The sequence below is a fragment of the Anarhichas minor genome, unplaced genomic scaffold, assembly GCF_050575085.1.
Source record: "Anarhichas minor isolate MPS153535 unplaced genomic scaffold, ASM5057508v1 ptg000029l, whole genome shotgun sequence".
Classification (NCBI taxonomy): Eukaryota; Metazoa; Chordata; class Actinopteri; order Perciformes; family Anarhichadidae; genus Anarhichas; species Anarhichas minor.
The window spans coordinates 794,903-820,168 of NW_027466475.1; the positions used below are offsets into that span (position 1 = coordinate 794,903).

Here is a 25,266-nt window from a genome sequence, read left to right on the forward strand (position 1 = left end):
TGATCCTTAAACCCGAATGCACAGATGTTTTCTTTTATTGTGCACATAGTATCTTTAAACTACTATTTCAAATTAGACAACTCAACCCATCAGCTTGACATGGCTGATATATTAATAATAAATTGCTTATTCACACACTGTATCTGTTTAACGCGTTATTCACATTTGGAGTCATGTTTCTGCCCACCTGATTAATGCTCAGTCCAAAACTCACTTTATTTCCAGCTCCTCCTCATCGTGCATGTTCTTCACCTGCTAGTTGCTAACTTCTCCTGTCTGCTGTCTGGTGCTGGGCTTATAAAAAGCGGGTTCATCAGAATTAGCTTGCTAAAAACAGCTGCTGCAAACAAGGCTGCTGAGAGTGTTGGGGCTGAGCTGTGAATGTGTCACAAAACCAAAACAACTTAAATATTCTAAAATAGCTTTGAAGAACTGCAGAGTTGGTGATAATTACCCCCTTCCAATCACACCTTTGATTTGCAGAAGGTGGTGTCTGTCTGTCTGTCTCTCTCTCTGTCTCTCTCTCTGTCTCTCTCTCTCTCTCTCTCTCTCCCTCCCCAATTCAAATTTTGCTTTATTGGCATGAACGTTTACAAACGGTATTGCCAAAGCATCAGAAAATTAAACATACATGAGAATTAAATTGTCAGCATATATGCAGTATTATGCTGCAATGTGACATTTTGTAACTTTTTTGGTTGTTGGTTGTCTCTCTCTAGAGAGAGAGAGAGAGAGAGAGCAAATGATGAAAGGGGTCAGCGAAAGATGCCATTCGAATTCAACGAAGACAGAGACAAATTGATAGTTTGTGTTTCCTTTAAACACACGGTTGTGCGCTGCACACGCAGGCATTCGTCTGTCAGGCCGTGGCGTGCTACAGGATGCTGCTCTCAGCTCAGGACAGGCGTGACACTTTTTAGGAGAGCAATTCGAACAACAGCTAAACCACTTTTGGGCTGAATGCTATTATTGTCTTAGCTGCTGACAGTTGTGTGCATGTCTTATTTTCTGATAAAGAAAATGTTTGCAGACGAGGGTAAAATCAGGGATTTTATCCGCAGGGTGCAAACCTCGAGGCCGCAGTCATTGCAGCGTTGTCAGTGGGATGAGATAAATGTTTCAAATGCATTGTTTTGCTTCTTACTACATACAAATAAGCCTTTTGGTGTTAAAGTCCATTCATATTATGACTGCTAAATACAAATGCTGCTGGTATTGATAATAGCAACAGTATTAAGTGCTTGTTGTCACATTTCCGTTTACTTCCCTTCACAAAAACAAGCTGTGATCGATTCGCCTGCAAAAACCTCGTAAACAACAAAACCGTTTGTAATGCAGAGCAGAAGAACGACAAAGTTTGACACCCAGACGCTCCGTTGCATCACGTGATTGCGTGACTTATCCATATTGAATTTCATCAAGGCTGAACGGTGGACAATGCCGGGCGCTCATTTAGTTTCCCCCTCCGCTCCTTCAGATCCGCCATCTGTCAAAATATACATTTATTTTCCCGCTCTCCAAAGAGTGCCGGGCACTAATTGGAAATAGCATGCGGCGTATTCTCTGTTCTGGACACATGGTGAGCTAAGCCAACAGCCAGTCTGAGATGTGAACATGATGCAATCACTCCCTCGTGCCCATCTGTAGAATAATTTCTTTTTTATCTGACGGAGGGACGTCAAAGAGATGAAGCTTGTGTGTTCTGCAGGACACAACATTATCTGTGTTAAACAAGGCGAACACAGGAGAATTTGTAAAGTAGAAACAACTTATTGAGTGCAGCATGCAAAGAGTGAATTGAGGTGAAAACGGTCGGATGCTGAGTTTTTAATGTTATCAAATGGGGCTCCCAAGAGACTGAAGACTATTTTGGGTTTATTCGCTCTTTGTATGATGATGTCATGGCTATAATTTAAAATGTCCTACATACAGTATCTGCTTATTCGTTCTAGTTGGATTACACAAGACTTGCTTTGTTTTTATCCAACTGTATTTACAGTATAATGTTTCGGATGGAAGACGATGGTTATTGTTTGCAATGTATTTAATATAATGAATATATGCTTTTCATTGGTGTTTAATTTCCCAATAGTGGCTGAGCACTTGTATGCATGACACCTATTCTCTATAAACAGATTCACATGCAGAATCCTGAGGCAACAGGACAAGACAAGACATCGGAGGCGTGTCTGGCGTCCGTTTGTAGTCCGAGCAGTAATAATCATGTCCAAGGAGGTTTAGGTTGAATGCAAGTAAACAGTCCATGCGGAGAGCAAAAGAGGCGAAACGCATCGGCCTGAATGCAATCTCTGAACCCACCGCTATCGTCTGATGATGATTTAGTTTTTTATTGGTTTGAACTTAGTTTGTAAACTGGCTACTCGTGAAACAACCCGGTTGTATGCATCATCTCTCAACTCCATCAACTCCATCTCTAGTCTCTCGTCTCAAGTTTTTTAATCGGACAACGAGCAGCGCACGGAAACGAAAGACTTTGCCCGGATATCCGCTGGCTACACCGGAAGCCCCAGAAACAAAGCCTCTTGTCCCCAGAAGAGACAAAAGTAGAGCGACTAACAGAATATCCCGAGGCGAGCACTAAGCCTTGCAGCACACCACATGTAATTCATTGTGCCAAAGAAACATAATCAGCAACTGAGGCTGACATTTTCCTTCTTGATGGAAACGACATTAATCAGCAGCAGTATTGGTAAGTCCCAGAGATACCAGCCTCAATCCGTCAATTAAAAAGACAATCAATCGCGTTGATGACTGCGGTTCAGTCAGACAGCGTCAGAGCTTTCATCAGAAGATGATTAGTGAGTCTGAAAGGGTTCATTTTGAGTTTCTCTCTCTATTCATAAGCTGTCATCTCTTTCTTTCACTCACTTTCATGTCTTGCATGTCATACAATACGGTTACTTTTGAAATATTATTTTTAACACAGCAGCAAGGCCCCAACCGTGACCGCAGCCTTTACCACAGAAGAATAGACACCCAGCTGGCAGTGAGAACCACACACACGCGTTTCAGTCAGGAATGAAGGACTCGTCGGTGTAGTTCATGTTCTTACCTCGAGGTTAAAAGAATGTCAGGATTTCACTAAATTAACAAGGTTTGATAACTTGATAACTGTGATGCATCATGGTGCATGTAGTTTCATAATTATATACTCAAGGCAACATTTAAAACATACAGAAGCGTTCTCAAATGAGTGTCGTCTGCAAATCAGCCAGTGGAGGTCAGCTAATTCGTCGTTGTGAGGTTGCCGGATATTAGACAGAATCAGCTCCTTTTCCACCGTCAGTTCGGTGGTCTGGGTGGATTCTAAGTTCTGGACCCTGCAGGCAAACTGTGAGGCTCACTCCAGAGGTGGAAGTCAGCAGGGAGAACACACACACACACACACACACACAGAGACACACAAACACACATACCCAGCCTATCCCCATCACCATGTGTGGGTCCACAGGGAGGGGAAGTATACGGTGACAGGACTCCCTGCCACCCACACCTGCCTCCCCTTCATGCGGCAGAGTAGAACACACACACAGTACGGGGTATCTCTTTTCATGTAAAATGCCACATTGGATTGCTTAGTTCCTCCATCTGAGTTCCTGTTTGGTCCGTCATTCATTTGCCAAGAAGATTGCAAATGAGAAGGATTGGAGGTTTCAGGGACATTTCAGTGGGCTTCACTGCCCCTTTATGTCAGATATACAGCAGCGGTAACAGCACTGAACTAGAATACATCGTATACATGATTATTACCTGAAGACTCGAGCGTGTCATCCACAGTGGGCCTTTACCGGCCGCGGCTCATTGACTGCAGTTCACTTTTGCTGCTGGATGCTGGATACCAACATTATAACTAAACTCTTTTTCACCTTCCTGGAGGCGATGAGCGGTTCTCGATGATTTAAAGGGTACGTGCCCCGAATGGCCACACCCCGAACGGGCATTGCACATGTCAGTAATAATAACAAATGACGTTACAAAACCTTCTTATTCCATTCGTTTTAAGTGTGTCACTTATATTCTCTGCATGTTCCAGCTTGATTGCAGCTACTTTGTCATTGTGTTCACACAAAGTGAAAAATTGAAGTGAAAGACGTAAGACTGTTTTAGTGATTGCACTAGTTCATCAAATGGAAGTATTCTCGATTTCTTGTGCATCATTTATACTAATTTCCATAATAATTCAGATGATATATGATATATTTAGCATCTTCAAAAACTTAAAGATCTCCTCTGGCATTTCAGAATAAAGTTATGTGGGTTGAAGTATTTGAATGCAGGACTTATTACTGTTATTATAGTATTTGGTAAATGGTCTAAATACTTCTTCCACCGCTGCTCAATGAAACCTCCCTCTTAGAGTAAATATTGTTTGTATGCTATCAGAATTGAGCCCAGGTTATCAGCCCAGGTTATCAGCGGCAAATGCTAATGCTGATGTCTTTCACCTCAACATTATCATGAGTCAGAACTCTAGCTTCCTCATTGTGTGCCTCTCTTTAGTAAACCTTTTTTTGTGAGAATGTATCTCCCAGTGTTGGAAAGTTTCCAGCCTGTTTTTGGACTCAGATGTGGCATCTCCAGTGGTATCTGTCCGCCAACCTAATGATTCAAAGGCCGTCAGTTTCCACAGAGCGTATTAAACATATGACACTTGGTGGGCTCTTCCATCTAAAGTGGTTTACAGTAGCAGGAGTGCATACATCTTGAGTATGGGTGGCCCCAATGGGAGCTGAAGCTCATATCCTGACAGTACTGGTGCTGATATATGTTCTACCCACCAAGCTACACAGAAAATGAAATCCCTAACCTTGGCAGCTTTAGTGCTGGGCTCTACTCATTGAGCTCCATGGGAAATTGAGTTTCTAACCCTTGCAGTATAGCAGCACTTATAGCTCTACCTAAAGGGCTGCAAAACTGCAGAATGTCACAGGACCGATAACACTGGCGTTTTCCTTTGGCTCTGTCGAGGTCAGCGGGGTCACAGAGGCTACACATATACATGCAGTTGTGTTGTTATTATAAACATAACTATACAGCAAATGAAGACAAAGGATGGTACTTTAAAAAGGAAACTCCTAGTTCCTGCAAACAGGTACCCATGTTTCTTGACAAATTCCATAACAAACAAGAGGCAACTACATCTAATATTTGAAGTTTTGCTTTAGTATTTCAGGTTTAAAGGTGCAATGTGTAAGATATGGCCATGATTTTAAAACATTAACAGGATGCGAAGAGGTTACAGTGTCAAAGTTATGTCAGTCACATTTTGTGTTGCAGACATATCGACTAAATTGAGCATGCTAACCAACACACTGAGGACCATCACAATCTCACTGCCAGCTCGTCAAATACCGATGCTTGGTCAGTGGCCTTACGTTTCAAACTACAGCGCTCTACTTACCCCTCCAGTGTCAGTTTTGGTCGTTGTGACAAACGTTACATGCATAGTATCTTTTCAAAATAAACTAATGTCTTCACAGGAAGACATTAGTTTTAGGTAAACTAACAATCACATATTAAAGGGGGGAATTTCTTTTTCTTTTTTTGACTAAAACAAAGCTGCCCTGGTTTATTCTTCACTTTATTCTGCTATTTTATGTACATATCAAATAAAAGGCGTGGCATTTATCTCCATACAAACAAGTATTATTTACTTGTGGGATTAGACTACGTTGTCTTTTCTCAGATTTTTATTATTGTGGTAGTTTTTAGTCTTCCCTGAAGTTCTACGCTCTTGGTTTCATTGGTTTGCTTTGTGCAATGTTGGATTTATTATTTTTTGGAGGAAAAAACCTGAAATTTGATTTTTTCCTAAAAGCTTTCATGTGAGAGTAGCATCTTCTCCTGTCCCACATCCCAGGTGTTTTTGAAGGGAGAAATCAAGAAGGCAGTGGCGAGAGGTCTCTGGGTCATTGGTAAAGTGAAAAATGATCCGCTTACATCCAGGCTAACATTGCCAGATAAGATTGGGGGCAGATTGGACACAGCTTTTCGCATTAGAAAGACTAGCTCACCCACTCTAAGATGTAGGGCAGGGCCACTCAGGAGATAAAGTCACTGTCAGTGCTGAAAAAGCCAGCGGTGACACCACTGACATCAGCACTTCCTCTAGATTATTTTCTTACAGTCAGTGAGAGTTATATTTCTAGTCCTTTAGGGCCAAGGGGATCCAAGTCACTCTAGCGATGATTATGTTTTAAAACTGCAGCTCTTCAAAGCTGCATTTAAATTAAATTGTTTCATTCTTTCTTTCTCTTTTTATTAAAGCCAGACGCAGATTTTTAGTGACGAAACAATGACGACAAATTTCCCTCATTCAGTACTGTAGTCGCAAAATAATAAAGAAATAATAAAACAATGTTTAACCTGGAAGGTCTTCATTTTTTGCATGAATGGAATTGCACCACATTGCACTACAATGGTCGAATTTGCATAATTATGTTAGATGTTTATTTTAACAGCAGAAACCTAGCAACTACACTCTACCACTTTAAATTATTGGCTGTAAAACTGCTACAAAAATATAATTGTGGCTCAAGTGTTGAAATGCGAGCTGCTTATTAGACTAAAATGACCTCCGACCTCTTGTTCCCCTTATATGTTTTACACGGCAGAATGCACACAAGCTCTCAAAATGATGCTGTTCAGGCATCGAGGACACGGAGCGTTGTGCTGTGTGTGTACTCTTATACTTCTATCTTTGTGAGGACCACCTTGTGTTTTAGGCTTTTAGAGTGGACTACTAGCAAAACATGAAGTTGCGTTGCATTGTGGGTAATGTAGGCCCCAGGTTTTGACACTGAAATAAAAGGTGTTGAATAAAAAAGAAGCTCTGATTTTGATACTTTCCATTTCTCTAGAACATTTTTTCTAAACACTTTTCGGTATTATATATTGAGAGTTCATGACTTAAATTATCAGCTGCGATTCAACAGGACTGTGTGGGTGTGTTTTGATCCAATTTGACTGACAGTGACCCAGCAACATGAACAAACAAACCCCCAAAATGTCATCAGACTTTGATTCCAATGTGGCCAAAATTAGATTTGTGCATGACTATTTGAAATCTCTGTTGTGAAACATCTCCTTTTTCCTGAAAGAGAAGTATAGTATTCCGGTTTAGGTCAGGTAGGGATTAGGATTAGGGAATGCAATATTATTACTGGGGGTCCTCACAAATACAGTGGATCAAGCGCGTGTCTGTGTGTGTGTATGTGTATATGTGTCATTTCTTGTAATATTACTAGCATGTGCCTTCTGACTCCATGTGACAGCGGATACAATACCGATACAGCAGTTTACATGAAAGAACAAGCCAGTGATGATCTGGCTATCCGCTGTGACACACTGCTAACGCACACTATTCTTAATAATAACTTGATTTTCTCTCTCTCTCCCTCCCCCTCTCTCTCCCCTTCCACCACCCGTTTGAAACAACAGATCACTTGGGCATCGAGTTTATGGGTAAGGAAGCTTTTCTTGTCTCAAATCTGCATGAGTCGCGACTGTAAACGTCACAGGGCTTCATATTGGATAGACACTGCGCCGCGTGATTGCTTACATACAGTACATGCACCGTCCATGACGTGCCTCATCACATATGGCATCATTATATCATTTGACGTGGAAACAAACAGCATCTGTATGCACATTCACAACCTCATGCTCTGCAGTGGTTTAACTATTACTTACTGTCTTCATCCCTCTCCATACACATGTGTAATTATATATCATTATTTTCTGCACCGTCGCTGTCTTAATGCTTTCTTTCTGTCTCTCGCTCTCCTTCACTTTCTTTCCCTCACAATTGCTCGTGAAGTGTCTCTCCCGAATTCCGATGTGCTGCAGTCTCCTTGGAAACAGAGAGAACAGAGTGGCGGGCGGGGTACAGTGAGGGAGGTTTTTATGGTGTTGGCTCTTTTGCCGAACGCACACCTCATTAGCGCACGTGCACATGCATGGCACATGTTCAAAAGTGTGCTTCTGAAGTCCTTCGTTTTTGCGAGTTCGAGATTCTTCCAGTGGCTGTGTGTTGGACGTTTGTGTGCTTCCCATGCACACGCCTGCGAGGCTGTGCAGGGCGCATGCCAGCGGCTCCTCCTCGTCGCTGCCAAGCTCCCTTCTCGTGCAGGCTCTGTGTCGGGCATCACAGCTGAGGAGAGCCAGTTAACGACATGGAGGCTTGTTGATAACTAGAGCCCCTCGGTAGAATTTGGGCCCTTTCCACACAGACAGTTTGGAAAAAGCAATGGATTATCTGTGGAAATGGCCTCGCACTGGTTTGACGTAACTGCTTCTACATTCTCAAAGTAAAAAAAAAAAATGCACAGGACCAAGCAGTGACGTGCTTCTTTTTTCTGTTCTGCATTTGCAGTGACACAAATAATAGGGGTTTCGTTTGGGGGGGGGGGGTTCAGGAAACTTGCTGAGACTATGCAAACTTGGCAGTGACAGATGATCTTTTCCACAGAGCTATCTTGCAGGGTTTTTTCCCATTTATAATCAGTGAGAGGTTTTATACCTCTGCTACATTGTTCAGGCTGCCACATTTTCTTAGCTAACATCTCTAGTCCTGCCAATGTCTTCCCCGGCATTGTGTTAAGCAGCGCACAGATATATAAGCACCTCCCACACTCAACCCTGGCTCGTCAGCGTCTGTGGCTTTGGCAGCTGTAAAAAAAAAAAAAAAATTGTAAGGCTTACATCGCAATCCACTGAAACAATATACAATACAATTAAATACACACTGTAGAAAGTGGGTTACTTGGAAACGAAAAATGAAGGATAAAGATTTTATAAATGTTGGATCATTTCTTCCTGCAACCATTTCTGTTTGTAGCAACTGATGCAATGTCGTTATTTGGGAGGACCCTTGTCTCCCACAGATTTACATTATTTTAGTCAGACACTAATATCAAGGATCGGACAATTTATAGTAAATGGTCATACAGTTAGATTTGGCTTGGATAAGATTAAGCTCTGCTTGTGGAGAGAGCCCTAAAAAAATCAAAGCTGGAACGAGGATTCTGCTGGGAGAACAAATCCTCCTTTAATAAACGCATCAGTAGGCAGAAATGAAGTCCAGCGTAGATTAGTCAGATGGTAGCCAATCAACTGATAAATCAGCAACTTGTGGTTAATCATCAATAAAGCTGTCGTTACTGCTAATGCAGCACAACATCAGTGTTCTGCCTAAACCAATGTAGCGCTCCATTTGTTTTGTAAACTGAGGTTTTAAAGGACAATTCTGTGATTCATTTTTTTATAGTTTTGGTCACTCTTATCGGTAAAACGAATAACTTTAACTGTGAGATCTGGAAAAAAGACAAATATGAGTCAGATAGTGCAGAAAACAAACGCCATAATCAAGACAGGTCAGCAACCTTTGAGTTCGACAAACTTATTTGGAAGTGAAAAAGAGTGCAAATTGTAAAATGATTACCCAACCACAGTTTTCAAGACTTTCTGGTTTAACTTTCATCCATCATGCTCTAGTTTTCGTTCACAGTTTACTCCTGCAATGGGGCCTTATACCACTGACATTATATGTGGATGAGTTTCTCTTTTACCTGAAAATAAAGTACTTCAGTTAATCTGGCTAAGCCTCTGTCTGATCATCTGACTGCTCATGTTTCTTCCCCAGTCAGACTTCCTTATTGCAATGTCACCGCGTTCACAGTTCTTAGCAGCGATCATAAAATGATGACTAGAACTAAAGAAATAAGACCCGAGTTGTAATGAGGTGGAATTATCCTTTAAAATGTTGGTCATATAAACGCGATTCATCTTTATTTAAATCAGACCTCTGCAGGAAAGTTACTGTGAGGAACCTTTAACTGGTTCTGAAAGAATCTCAATTTAATGCTGGTTTGAAGGGCCTTGGAGGTGAAGACCAGGATGTTGTAGTTTAGTCGTCTTTTAGGACTGGAGTGATGTGGTGCCAGGATTTGGTGTGGGTTAGAAGTCTGGCAGATGCGTTGTAGACCAGTACAACAGTCCTAGCATGAAATCTATCTTTACAAAGCTCATATTGTTTAAATTTCAGTGATGTGATGTGTTTATTATTAAGAGCATAATTAAAGGCGTTGTACTGGACAACATTACATTCAGAGGTGTTTCTACTGGCTACTTACACAGGCTGGTATAATTTGTATGTTATCCACGTAATCACGAACAAGGAAGTATAAAGACTGCAGAAGCCCACTCTAGGCGATGCATGGGTCCCACAAACACGGATGTTGATTCATTTGTCATGTAACTCGTGTGCTTCAGTAACGGCAGTTATTGTAACGCAAACGACGATCTTTTCCTAATAAGTGGTTTTGTTGCCACTTAGACCTAACTGAGTTGTTTCCCGTGAAGACAGAAGTTTATTTTGTATGCAAAGACTGTATGCATGTAACGAGCGGAAATTGACGTGTGTTTTGGAGGAGAACGCACTTTTTGTAAGCTATCGTATGAACCGATACATTGATTTACACTCTAAGCATCATGGAAGCAGACTTAATGGCAGAGCAGGTGCATTGTATTTTAAAAGACTGTACAGTGTACCTAATACTGAGAAACCAAGACATATGCTGTATGTGCACAAACTATTTTGATATTGGCTTTAAACTAAATGCTCAGTCTAATCCCATGGGAGTTATTTTCCACAGACAACCCGTAGCCATATGCATGATTTATAGAGACTCCTACAGAGTCAGTTTCTCAGGCTAAAATTAGAAATGTGTCTGAAGGTTGAGATCTCTGCACCCAGGCCATCACCCACACACGGCTTAATAAAACAGAGCTGATATTCAAGAATTCTTGGATCCTGCCTTCCTCTTTATACATCTTTTATGTAGCTTGGCAAAAAGGGGGGGGGGGGGGGGGGGGGGGGGGGGCATTTTACTGTATCTAGTCAGTCATGTGGCCATCAATATTTCCTTTCCATCAGAGATCACTGAGCTCTGACTGCCAATGTTCCACCTGGCTGTAAATCAATGTTAGAGCAAAGTGTTACAGCCAGCTTTTTTTTTTTTTTTTGGGTGGAAAGGATTTTAAGTCGTGTTGATTTTCATTTTCTACCCGGATGGTGGAAGGTGTGTTTGTGCCGGATGGAGGCAGATTGGCAAACGAGAGCAAAGATGAAGGGAGCTACAGTTGGTGGACAACTATATACCTTGGACAGCAGTGATAGGAGTTAGTATTTATGCCATTCAGTTGTCTTTTACGTGTGAGGCGAGGTAGAGAAAGTTTCCATTTTCACTCTGCACTTTTGACAACACACTCCCAAACTATGATGTTGCAGATAACCTTCTTGCCTCAGTCATGGACGTGCCAGGGACAATGTGCCAGTTTTCAAAACATGCATAGTGTCTTTTCAAAATAAACCTCCAATGTAGGTTTAATTAGTTCTGTAGGTTTACTTGGTTAGATTTAAGCAACAAAAGTACTTGGTTAGGTTCAGGTAAAGGTCATGGGTGGGGTTAAGTTAAGTACGTAAGTTTTGTAACAAAACTTTGGTAAAATAAGTCCCCTGAATGAAAGTTTGTTTGTTTAGCTAAACGGTGCCTCGGTGTGTCAGTATCAGACCAGCATCAGTATTCGATGAGTTGGGAGAGAGAACGGGTTGACTTTGACAACTTAGGGACTGAAACACATCGTGACTGCAAAATATTAGGCGTGTTCTGCTCAAAGTCAAAGAAGAGAGAGGAGATGAGTAACAGGAAGGGAAGAAAGAAATCACTCTGGTGTCTTCTCAGAAATCACCTTTCAATCAAACAGCATCACAATTTCTTTCTTGTTTAGTTTTTTTCCTGAGATTTTCTGTGAATGAGTTTTGAATTCCTGGAGGTGCAGCTTTGTTCTTTTCAACTATACGGCTGCTGCCAGAAACATAAAATGCATTCCTTCTGTGAACGAGTGTAGAGTAACAGAAGTAGAATCACGTGTCCAGGTCCAGAGCATTTAAATGAAACTAAACGAGGAGTTTTAACATTTCTATTAATTTTTCAGTTTTTGGTAAAACCAGATTGATGAACTAATTTTCACCTGGTTGTATAAAAAAGATTTGTTTTTGTTTTGTGAGCCATAGTCATTGACTTCTAAGAAATTGCCAAAGCTCTAATTTTCCCATTTTTGAGTATACAATATAACACATATCGACCACAGTGCTGTACAATTTTCATACTATAGAACACACAATATAGAACACACACTGGGACATAAGGCAATTTGTCACGTACAGACTAAAAAAGTTAGAATGAGGTGGTTTGCACAGTCCAGTGGCCGTGACAGCAAAGCTTTGATACCACTTGTGTTTCAGCCGAAACCACCAAACAGCTTTAGTTCACCTCAGATGACCAGAAACCTGAGGAGGCCACGCAGCAGCAGCAGTGAACCTGCTACAGGTGGAAGAGAGAATATCAAAGAAGAAGATGAGAAAAAAATAAATGAACCATCGAAAACAAAAGGCCCAGTCACTTCAATATATTCAGGATGGTAATAGGTGAATAAAGCCATCCGGGTAATAAAGGAAAGGACCGTGACCAGACAAGAGAGCATGCTTACTGTAGCACGGCAGCCCTGCATAAATACAGGTTTTATCCGCCATCAGCAGTCTGCACTCCGCTCACGTGAAAAGTCTAAAGCTCAGGGCTGTGAGGCAATCGCTGGAGAATCCTCTCTCCGTCTGCGTCCTCTGATCCCTCCTCTCCTCTCCGGTTATGTCATCCTACTCTTTCATCCATCCCTGTCAATCCCGGCTGCTCCTGGCCCTGATATACGATACAGACACGAGGAATACTGAATATTGTTCAATAAATAATACAAAATAAGAAAGTAGTTCTGCATTATGTGACTGTAAATCATTACAACCGTAAACTTTCTATGTCCCTGTAGATAAATATACGACTATGACGCCAGGCCTGAACATTTTTAGATATACCTACGATAAATAATGCGATGTAATTTGGAGATATCCCACAAAATCAATCCACGAATAGTGAACTAGGAAGTAAAAAGACCGTTAATAACCCTTCAGGGCGAGCGGATTGGACAAACAAAAACCAATCCTTCACCCAGGAGTCCGTTAATACCCTGCGAGAAGTCAACATTGATTTGTCATGTAACTTGTTTACTTCTATAACTTGATTCTGTATAGTTATTTTAACCAAAACACCAATATTAACCAAGTAGCTTTTTTGCCTAAACCTGTGCAGACAGACGTTTATTTTGAAAATACTGTATGTATGTAATTAGGGGAAAATTGACACATGTGGAGGGACTTTCATAGGAAAACGAATGACAAGGAAGCAGTTACTTTCCCTAAGATATCCTGTGTGAACCCAAATGACAGCCAGGGAGGTCTGCAAAGGCTACAGGTTACTAATTACTATTTGATTAATTGCACATGTAATTATTAGTCATTAATCTTGCGGAAATGAGCTTTATTATAACTATTGTGTTTTCTGCAGATTTGATGTTCATGCAGCAGTGGTTGATGATATTTGATCTGTCTGGAGGCGGCACATTTAACAGAACCTGAAACCTTATTGATCTGAAATCACATCCGTGATTACGGTTCTATCCATCGATAGCACATGTGCCTCTGGGATTTGTTTGTGTAGCATTCAGTCCTTTACCATCATTCATCCAACTTCTACCACCATGTCAACCTTGAACCAATTCCAACGCGCTGCCACTAAACATTACATTTTACTGCCCTCAAACTAGAGGCCACAGTTTAATTCATAATTGTACAAATGCAACACAATTTAATAAACCATAACCTAATATCTGCAACAGACATTTCCGTGTCAGTGCCTGCCAGCAGTCTGACTCGTCCATATGTCCAAAACATTAGACGCAAATCCTGGAATGACTCACAATCATGGCACTGCTAACAAAGGGAAAGACATGACATATCCTAATGGTGCTCCGATGGAGAATCCAAAATCGTTTTTTAATTTGTTGATGCATGTCGAAGCCTAATGGAACAATGTCAGAGTGGGAGCCTCGATTTCAGGGTCAAAGACACAAACTCTAATACAAATGAAGCTGAAAATGATGGAGAAAGATGGGCCGAAGCACTGCCAAGTGCTTTGTTGGTGTGCTCTGTTTGTGCTTATATCTCATGAAGCCCACCATGCCGACTTAAGCCCTCCCACCAGGGCTCAGAGGCAAACCGCCACATCAGCCAGTCGCCAGACTTTAGTCCCCTCTGTATATGTCCATGTGTGTGCATCTGTGTCTGTGCTGTCAGCATCTATTCCTCTCTACCATAAAGCCCATTTACAAAAAACCCACTAACATGTGGCTTTTGTCTTAGGGTTAGGGTTAGGTTTTGATCGGCAGTCATTCCCGGGACAGATGACTCTGCAGTAGTCACGGGTATTTATCGGCTCCAGCTCTGAGAGGCGCTGATGGAAACATGACACCGAGGTGGACACGCTAATTTGTGCCTCTTTTCCGGGGCGATGTGTCACGTGTTAAAGTGAATTTATAATAAATAAAATAAACTGGGATTTGGACAATTATCATAATTTCCTAACGTACAAAACATACAACTAATAAAAAGCCACCAGACAGTAACTTTAACCGCGCAATATCATCGAAACACACAAAAAATCAGAAACGTCTTTGTTAGTCTTTCTTCTGTACTAATCCAGCAGACACACATGTTTTAAAAGCTGAGCAAATAAAACCCCAAAATGTCTGCAAGATGCTTTTTTCTTGAAACTTGGTTGAACTGACCCTTTAACACAGTCTGACAGATGGACGACTGTAGCGCTCTTGTCAGAAAGAGAGATTTATTTGGCTTATCAGTGATACATGGATTAGACATATTAGACATGTGTTGTATCAGCACTTTAGCAAGTACTATTTTTATGTCTGGGTATTCTATCAGGCAATGCGAGTCATTAATATGACACAAAAGGCAATAAACGCTTTGATCTTTATTAGCGAGGCTAGTCTATTTCCCCACCTTCTCCATCACTTAATGATTTCTCTCTTTCTAGCCAGCTCACCTGTATAGAAACATGGCAGCTGTAAACACATTCTGAACGTATAGGACCACAAATACGCACAAAAAGGTCACACCAACGCCTCTAGAACTGCTGCTGCCACCTTTAGTGTAAAATATGAATCTCATTGTTCTGTAACGTTGCTGTAAATAAGCGACCTGCGGGGCAGAACCGGAGGTTAGAAGTGGAAATAAAGAGAAGATGTGACCTCGCGTCTCCGCAGATGGAACGCGAACATGCTTCCCCTCTCTCGAACCGCATGATTTATTCACATCTCGAGAGTGTCTGTGCATACAATAGGTGCGTCCAAACAAGGACGTGGGAGGGAGGCTGAAGCACTGCTTGACTTCGGCAACATATTCATGATTGGCCTCACAGCAAGCGTGCTGCCTGCATATATAACATGAAAGTCTGACCCTTGGTGATAAACTGAACTTTTGAACTCTAAACTTATTTTCGTTTGTGTGTACGTGAGCTGACGCATGTGTCTGCGTGTCTGCACATTCAGATCAGCTTTGCAGACGAGGCGAGATGAAGTCATCCCAAATTAGAATTTCAAATTTATTTTTTCACTTCTTGTCTCTTTCTTCCATTGAAAACACCTTTTAAAACATTGGTTTCCATCCCATAATGTTCTCTGTCACTTCAGCAGCCATAAAAAACTGTTTTTCTGAAAGATGTATTTTTCCATTTCAAATAGAAACTTAAAAACATGTGGATGAAAACCTTCAGTAATACTTTTTCTGACGCACATGTCGATAATGCATCACAAACGTACTTCTAATGCATTATAAAACATTTTATAATGTATATGACTTATAAGATCAAGTATCATAATGCTTCATAATTGCTGGTCACTCACTGAGACTATGTGTGCTTGTTCTTGCATTCATTTGACAATATTTGTTTTACTTAACTTAAAGCAAACAATGGCCACTTATAGGGACACATAACCAGCTTGTAATGTATTATCATACTTTATCTTAGGGATTTAATTTCTCAGTGAGGTTAGATTTTAACTTAATATAGGAAGCTGCAACATACAATATACAATTAAAATAATTGAATTCATAAACAAATCTGCATCAGGAGGGAAAACATCCAACAACATCCTGCATCCATATCTCATCCCTCCTCATTTCTCTTGTTTATGTTTCCTCATCCCTCTCTCTGTCGCTCTGTCCGTCTGTCTCTCTGCCTTCCCTGCAACCGACGTCAGTGTGCACCCGTAGGACAGCCCACAGCTTCCTCTAATGATATAATTATAGCCAATAAGCCAAAGTGATGACTCAGGCTGATTAGCGGCATCAAAACAACGTCGGCCCTGAACATAACTTATACATGGATGGAGGGAGAGAAACAGGGCCACAGAGGAGAGGAAAAAGATGCACTGACAACACACTAAAAGACTCTGTGACATCGGTTATTTCGGGGATTATGAATGACATCCTGCATGTATGATTGGTTATGCAATATCTGTGTGGGCATCAGTAGCTCAAAGGCTACAGCGGTGAGCCTGTGCTGAGAGATCCTCGGTTTGAATTCCCAGCCAGGCTTGAAAATCTTGATGTGCTCGTGAATTAGTAACACTCTCCCTCGCTGGCTGCTGTCAGGATGCCCTTGAGCAAGACGCAGTGGCTGCAGTTGTGTAGCCCTGTAGCTCAGACGGTTGCGTTTGTATTCTGCAGCTCCTCGCAGTGATTTTCTGAGCTTACGCACCGAGGAGGCGGCTGTAAAGAACTTTATCTTTTTTCTATTGAAGTGGCCATTCAAACCCAGCCGCAGTAAAAATTTGTCTCAATCACCTCAATGTAAAAAAGCCAACACCTTGTGTCATCTTCGTACTCCTCCAAGGTCTGAGCGCCACTAAATAAAACTTGATTGATCGCCTATTAATGTATGTGAAGGCGACTATGATTTACTTGTTCGTAGCAAACAAGACAGCTTTCATTTTTCTCCGCTAATGGCGTCCGTCCGCGCCATAACTCTTCTTGTCTCCGTGTATTCAAGCTCCATTACATGTGGCATCCATTTCAAAAGCGACTGGCGTCTATTGGACTATTACTCGATGTTGTGAAGCTGATAAAATGAGCTGAAAGGCTGTGCGGTAACTAAGAATAGCAGGTGATGCTGGAGAATTGGAAATAGGTGTTTGCGTGTCGTAAATGGGTTCTGAGTTGTTATTTTATTTCAATTTGGTTTATTTATCACAAAAGTAATTACACTAATACAGCACAGAATCTGCAGGCAGATACAAAAAAAAGCCCCGGAGAGTTGTTGCCCCGCAACTGACTGTTTGATGATTTGAAATGGCTGTTTGGGAGCCGTAAACAACGATGTTAGAAATTAAAAGTGGGCAAGTACAAGTCTCAAAACACGTGTTTAGTACCGCGTTATGGGGAAATTTCTGTATCAAATTAATTTAGTATTAACTCCATCTCTGTGAATATCGACTGTGCTCTCTCAACAGATATGATGCACACACATTTATGAACACTCACACAGATTTTTCTTCCTTCCTGTCGTCCTCTTTGTCTCTCTCACACACACACACAGACACACACACTAATGCGGATGCTGACAGATATGAATGTGATCTATGACTTTATCGTGCAAACGGCGTGTTGTTCGAACATTAATGTGATGCCTTCCTCTGTTTTGTGTCCCTACAGAGAGCAAAGAGGTGTACAAGAGACAGGTGCTGTCAATCACATCCATCGCAATGGCAATCAGCCTCCTGGGAACCCTGTGCATGGCCCTCTACTGCCGCAACAAGTGAGAGGACGAACACACAAAAACATACCCACAGATATACTGTCTTTTTTAACTGTTTATGTATGTATATTTTTGTCAATGTAACAGTTATACGTTAAGACGTAGTTCCAGTTTCATGCAATCTAAGTGCAGTTAATCGCCAAGGAGGATGTGGTGAAATTGCAAAAAAAAGTAATCAGACAATCATGTCTGTTTTAAACAAATTCCAGACATACACATTCAATTCTTTTATCCAAATGTCCTACTGTAGCTGTGTGCACACACTTTTCCTGTGCAGTAACAAATTACCACCAACATTTCAGGTGTTGGTTACGTGTCTCGGAGATCACTGGTTTGAGTAAGGGCTAAATGTGGGGAAACACAAGTTGATATGAACTTTGACACAACAAGTTCACGCACTGTCATTTTTACATTTTCATCCAACTCTTCGATGGACTCAAGTTTATGCACAAACGTCCCATATTGGATTTTCTCATGAAGATGTCGGCAGGTAAATCAGTTGCACTGACATCTCACATCATGCCAACCACCAGTTTTCTTTCATTTCATTGGAACTGAAAGTTGCTCCAATGATTTTCAAACTTTTAAACTTGCTTAGACGACAACATTTATGGTGAAATCTGCCATAAGTCCAAAAGTAAGCATAATGTTAAAGTGTTTGGTAATAAGCCCAGTTGGGTGTGGGCAGACGAAATGCCCAAGGAGACATTTTGTTCATTTAGTGAAGGACGATGGAACATGTTGAGGCATCAAACATCTTGAACGAAATCCCAGACCGGGTATTTGCAACAATTTGTAAATCTCATTATGCACACACACATTTTCATAGCCCATTATAACCCAAAGGTCACCACATGTGGCTCCTGCTCTCTTTCTCTTTCCTTTCTGTCCTTCTCTCTCTCTATTAGCATATTTTTTTCAGTGCATGCCCTGCGTGTGCACGTTAATTGGCATATTAATGGCTGCAAGAACTTTGCATAGCTGTTTTCTCAACAGGATGGGTCAAACATCCGGTGCATAACAGGTTGTGTGTGAACCGGGGCTGTGATAGATGGCACTGTAATTCCATAGGCTTCCCTCTGTAATATAATGATGTGAGTGAGTGAGCAGCCTGACAACAAGATAATCGGATAAAGGCATGATGGACAGGCACCGACAATGAATCCGTAATTGAGTCAGGAAACTAGCTTGTTCAATGGAGAAGATGCTTACAGATTGGGAGGAAGTGTTCATGCAAATCTGAGTGACCTGAATAAAGATAAAGTCAGAGGTTTTCTCACACTGAGCCAGACAATGCTGTAGCAGTTGATCTTTATCGGTGCACAGTGTAATGCCTGGCCACATTCCAAATAACCGGGGGTCAATATTTGACCTCCAAACAATCTGAATTTAAAGTCATAAGTTATAAAAAAAAATTGAAAATTGGACCAAACTGCTGAAACTCTAAAGGCCGATCAAAGTAACACTGCCATCTTGTAATCTTCAAGTGTGGAGTCGGCTTATAGTTTACTGTGCCACTGACTGGGGGCTGTACAGTACGTTCTTACAGTTTGATTATTGACTCCAGGGTGGCAGAGATGAGGGAACGTTTCGTACTTTTGTTTGTTTTTTCCTCCCCGCGGACGGCCCTGCTTCGTCGGGAGGGGAAGCGTGCGGTGGCTCCGGTAGATGTATCTTCAGTTGCCAGCTATGATAAGCCTCCAGCTAACACCGTGACTTGCATGACTTTGGCTGTGTAAAGTGTCTGCTGGCCTACGGTGGGCAGTTTAGGTGCAAAATCTGCGAAGACTGACGAGCAAGAAAATACAAGAGAGAAAAGAACAGGAAGAGAAGGTAGCAAAGCTCCCTAAATTAGATTCCTTGGGTGTACCGGGAGCGCTTCATATTGAGTAGCGCGCACTGGGGCCCCTTGTTACTACCCGACGCCACTAGATTAGAACTGTGTTAACACAATTTCTTTGTGTTTCTGACAAGAACCTCAGTATTTAAGGATTCAGCAAAATCCAAATTTACAATAACTGTCTGTCACATACAGTGTGATTAAGGTAATACCATGATTATGGCAAATAAATGACAGGTAAGGAACAGTTAGAGGTAGGCAACACATTTCATTACAATTCATAAAAGCATAAAAGTGAACTGGTGGTCTGTGACGAGAAGAGAGCAACAGTCTCCTTCATAAAAGTTGAGCTCACTACACAGTAACATGTGGGAACCTGTGCAGCATAAGCTTCTATCGTAAAGAGCAAGCCTACCCGTTTACATGGTGAAGCATCAAATAAACAACCAGATTGGGCTAAGGCTTTAGAGGAGATAATGGCGAGGCTGTTTGTTAATACTGCATCACATCCCTGTCCAAATACGTGATAAAAGGGTTACGTGCGCAAGCTTAGGTAACGAGTGTCATAACAACTAAGAGCGCGTAATGTACGCTGATCAGAAACACAATCAATAAGAGTTTAAGATGAATGTGAGGAATCAGATTTCAAACCTCTAGACCTCTTGTCATGAGTAAGGTCTGCCTCAATGCATGATGAGGGTCAAACGAATTACTCGTCCAGTGAGGGACTTCAGTCCGTCGGTGTCTTTGCAAGCGTTACAAAGCAATTCTCAACCATGTTTCATGACAACACATTTGAGGAATGAAGAGTCTAGACTTAAAACATCTTCACAGGATACATTAAATGGAGTCAATATATACTGGGATTGTGTATCACTGCTTTGGGAGAAAAGAAGGAGAGGTATAGATAGAAAGCTCCTTTGTTTGGTCAATAGCTCACTTTCTTCTTCTCCTCTGTCCCCAAGGGCAGGAGTCTGGAAGAATGCAATTCTCCTTGGCCTCTGACTCATTTTTTAAAAGTGTGTCGGTGGATGAGTCTGAAAGATTCTGCAGTTTCTGCGGTGTACTTTATCAGAATGACACAGGGTAGTATGGATATTTAGAAAGTAAAGTAGGATAATGGCCCATACATTTAATTGAGTAGAAGATTAAAAACAAAGTAAAATGCTTTATTCTGTATTTTAACCTGTATGCTTGCTAATTATTTTTTACTGTAGCTACTGTAAGCTGTTATGTTTGAGGTTCCTGGAAACCCTCAGAACCACTATTGGAGCCAGCTGACTCGGGAAAGGGGTCTTTAAATCGATCGCATCTACGGCAATTAGGAACTAAGTTTGTTGTCCAAGAGGAGACTGCAGCTGATGAGTTATAGAGATAGATAGCCTGATGTGTTCACTGTTCGTCTCGGAACCCATCAGCTATCGGTCTGACGACAGACCTTGGAGCAAGGGGCTATATTTTGGGGTTCCCGGGGTAGCCAGCGGGTATCCGGGCCAAGACTTCCTTTTCCGTAGCAGGACTGTAAACAATGAGCAGCTCCAATGTTTACAGTCTGATTAGTAACTTCAGATGCGAGACAGGAGTTGGAGTTGAGAGACGACTTTCACGATCAGATTGTTTCACAAGTAGCCAGCTTCCAACCTAATTTTAAACCGATTAAAAAGCTAAATCATCTTCAGCCGGTAGCCGTTGGGCTCTCACGACGAGGTACCTGAAGCGGTAACTCCATCCGTGGAGATGGGCAGTCAGTGGGCAAATCGCAGTTTGCTGAATAGAAAAAGGATACAGGCACTGGTGATTGTTGCCTTATATACTGTGAGGTAAGCACTTGTTTGGTTTGGCACGTCCTGATTGGCCGGCTACACAAATTATCTGTGGACGAATTTACGCTCGTGATTGGAGGAGAGTGTTACACACACCAGTAGAGTGCAGTACATTAAAGTTGTAAGTTAGAACTGGTTTATTAGTTGCAGGTGGGATTTGGTGGGAATGATGATTCCAGAACATAATTATGACACTCAGGAATGTTTTACTAGAAGTAATTTGAAAAGCCTAACGTGACGGCCTCTAAACTGAATGCAACTGAGGAACGTACTTTGCCCTGGTATAATTGTACCAGATGTTTTATCCTTATACTTAAAGCCAGTGTTATGACAAACACCACTTACTGATTCAATAATCATTGACATGATATACTGATTGGTTGGGGGTAGAAACCAGCAGACCTACACATGATTCACAGTAGTTGGGCTGACAATAGTCGAAGGTCAAAATTCCACTTGAGCATCATCCTTTTTTTGTTATTCCTTCTCTTTAGGAGGCGCAGAGAGAAGCTCCAGGCCCACCTGAAGGAGAGTCGCAGTTTGAAAAACTACACTGCTAATTCCCATAATGCCCTGGATGCCAAGATGAGGGTCCCTAACACCAACCTGCAAATGCATGAGGTGACCACTGCTGTTTTTGCTTTTTCCATCTTGGTTTTCTTTCAAATTGTTAATGCCCTATAGTGAAGGACTGCCATACATGTAAATACACTTGGAGAATGTATTAATGTGCGTAAGTCGGGGTGATCCCATTTTATTTATGAACTGATGTTTGGAGGACAGCATAACGTGGCATTAACTTTAACCTGTTGTGGTTAAGAATCAATAAGACTAAAAAGAGTTGGGCTTGATATTTGTCATTATGAAGACCATCTTCAGTTGCTTCTAGCAGCATAGAGATACAGCAGCACCAAGAAAGCCAACCTCTAAAGCAATCTTCTTAGACATCTAATACCATTAGATGCCACAAATTTAGAATGATTTTTAGCTTGGATTGGTGCTTTAAGCAGCGAAAATTGAAAATGAACCCAAATCAGGCCTGTACAGTACACGTTACACCTCAGAGCACTAGGATCTATGATTGAGTTTATCACCCCCCAGTAGTTTTTAGCTGCTTTATGAAATAGGTTGTATTCCCGTCTCCACCTGGCCACTTGCATCAGGCTCACAGGTCTTTGAGTGACCAATCGCTCAGTGGTTTGGGAGCTCGGTGCTGGCCAGCGATGTCATTCATCATCTTCCCAGCGCTCTTTGTCATCACATCTCTCCCAGATGTGCGTTTGGGAGTAGCGGCATGGAAAACATCACATTCATTTGAGTGCCAGTCAAATCCACATCTTCCATTACCTTGGGGGAGTGTATGTGTGCATTTGTGCGCAACTCTGCATGAATTAGCTGTAACCGTTTTTTACATCTCTATCATATACAGTTAGTTACTTATGTAATTTACACAGGTCTGACATGAAGCTTTATTGGATGAATAGTATCTTTCCTCCAAGGGCATGATTTAAATTTACAGTGAAGCAAAACCCATGTACTGTACACACTCTCAATCCATCATAAAGACATTAACATACACAAGGTGGATAAATCACTGTGTGGGAGCAGCACATTTGTATCCTGTATTTGAGACTCATGTTTGCATGAAGTAGAGATAATTACAATTCATGCTGGCAGTTCATGATACAGTTGACAAGTCAGTCCTTGGCCTGATATGCCTGATTTGGCCTCATTGGTTCCATCAGTATAAAAGAAAAAAACTACACTTGGTCTGCATTTCATTGGTCTGACACCAAAGACCACGGTTCCCTTTCTATCTCCTACCAACAGTCAACGCTAATTCCTTAAAACCACGAAGGATACCTCTTATCTCATCCGCACTTTAACATAGTTGTTTTGGTGCTTCCACTTCACCAGCACTTAAAGCAATAGTTCAATATTTTGGGAAATGATATGCTATGCTAAGCTAACTGGCAATAGCCTCATATTTACCGCTTCCCATCCAACAAAACCGCTGTCGGTTACATTGTGAGGGAACGTATTTCTCACAGGTTACGCATTTGACATATCAAAAATAAGTTTGAGTTTAAAGTCTGCATAATTCTGCGGTTTCGGTGCTTGGATGGGTCAAACACAGGACTTTCACCCAGTAGACTGGTGGTTCGTGTCTTGTGAAAAAGTAAAATAAGTTATTTTAACCCAAAACATGATCTTTTACTAAACCTAAACCTGGTTTTGTTGCCTAAACGTGAAAGTCATTCAGAATGCAGTTTCACAAAAAGTTAATATGAAACATGTTTGGTTTAAAAAATGTTGAGATTTAACGTTTACATGATTGGCAAAAACAAACAGTGCCAACATTCGATGCTGGCGACTGGGTTGACTGTACGGACATGGGAGTGGTATCGGTTTTCTTATCTTACAGTGAGCCCAGTTCCCAAAATGTCAAATTTAAAAATAGAGGGATCAGACAAATTTTGAGTCATAGTTGGTGTAATCCCATCGCAAGATGGTCTCTAGTTTTGAGTCTTTTATTGTAATTATAATCATCACATATAGACTAATACCTCAGGTGTATCACCAGTGCAAGCAACAAGGTGACAATATACTGCATAAAATGTTTCAATGCCTAACTTGAATCAACAGGTCAAGGAAGTTAAATTGTTGAAAGGAGCAGGGCTGCACAGGCCCTGTCGACTTTAATCTATAGACTTTGAAACACAAGGGCGTTCTTGCCTGGGGATCTAGAATTTCAGTTTGCAAAGGGTTCAGATAAGATGTAGCTTGGAGACAGAGCTAACCAAAGCTTGAAAGTAATCTGTAAAATTTGTGAAGGCGGTGTGTCAGGTGTGCCACCTCCTATTACCCTCAAGCTCAGTGCCCTGCCAAGGACAAAGAAACTGGCTTCCCGGACTTCCATGAAGATCAAGGGAATGGCAGCAATCCAACCTTCCACATGGATTTAGATCTTATAAAGTGCGGCTATTAGAAGTTAATCATATTACGTTGCAGTTTCAACCTAAATGTCCCAGTAATTGAGAATAAATAAGAGTTCTTCAAGTACATGCAAATAGATTCATGTATATTTATCAAACTGGCAAATGACACCAGATCAGTTATTGATAAGGAGGATGTCTGTTTAATGTGCAACTAATCACACCACTGTTCTTCTTACTCATTATTATTCTACCTTCATTTGTTGACACTCAACCACTAAATGTCAGTTTGATATTTTTTATATCTTTTTGTAATACATTTTTCCACTTTTCTCATTGTAAACGTCAATGGCAAGAATGTTCTTCATTCAGGTCGGAGCTCCGTTAAAACTTTAAATGGGTCACTGCACTTTATCACTTTACTTCAGCTTTGCAATATCTATTTCGCACTTTCTGAAGAAATCACAGTTTAGGTTTTGTGCTTCTTTCGGAGTTTCAGATACCTGTTCTTAGCATAGCATATTTCCGTCTATGTGTTTACATTGCAGTAAATAGAGACTACACAAAATCACATGCAAAAAGCAAGAATGGCATCTTTATTGCACTCAAAAGGACATACTGTACGTAAGTTGTTTCATTCATACGCCGGGGTGGTTTAAGAGACATATTTGTACTGTTGACTAATGTCTCATAAGTGTCTAAAACAGCATGCCACATCTGCACAGCAGTGTCTATGGTTAAATACAGGTGGAAGGAGCAACATAGCCGATGATAAAAGTAGTCCTTTGGCTTTTATTCTGCTAATTGCTCTATTAGCACTGACTAATGAATTACTGATTATTGTTAACTGACTACAGAATGTA

The 25,266-nt window shown here is 41.2% G+C and overlaps 1 protein-coding gene across 1 annotated transcript in view; it reads left to right on the forward strand.

Annotated features, from left to right (window-relative positions):
* Positions 1–25,266, forward strand: part of nrg3a (neuregulin 3a) — a 300,683-nt gene that overhangs the window by 261,938 nt on the left and 13,479 nt on the right. The window contains exons 5-7 of the mRNA XM_076104198.1: positions 7,462–7,485; positions 17,702–17,804; positions 21,962–22,088. Of these exons, the coding sequence (XP_075960313.1) occupies positions 7,462–7,485; positions 17,702–17,804; positions 21,962–22,088 (254 nt within the window). The remainder of the gene's footprint in view (positions 1–7,461; positions 7,486–17,701; positions 17,805–21,961; positions 22,089–25,266) is intronic.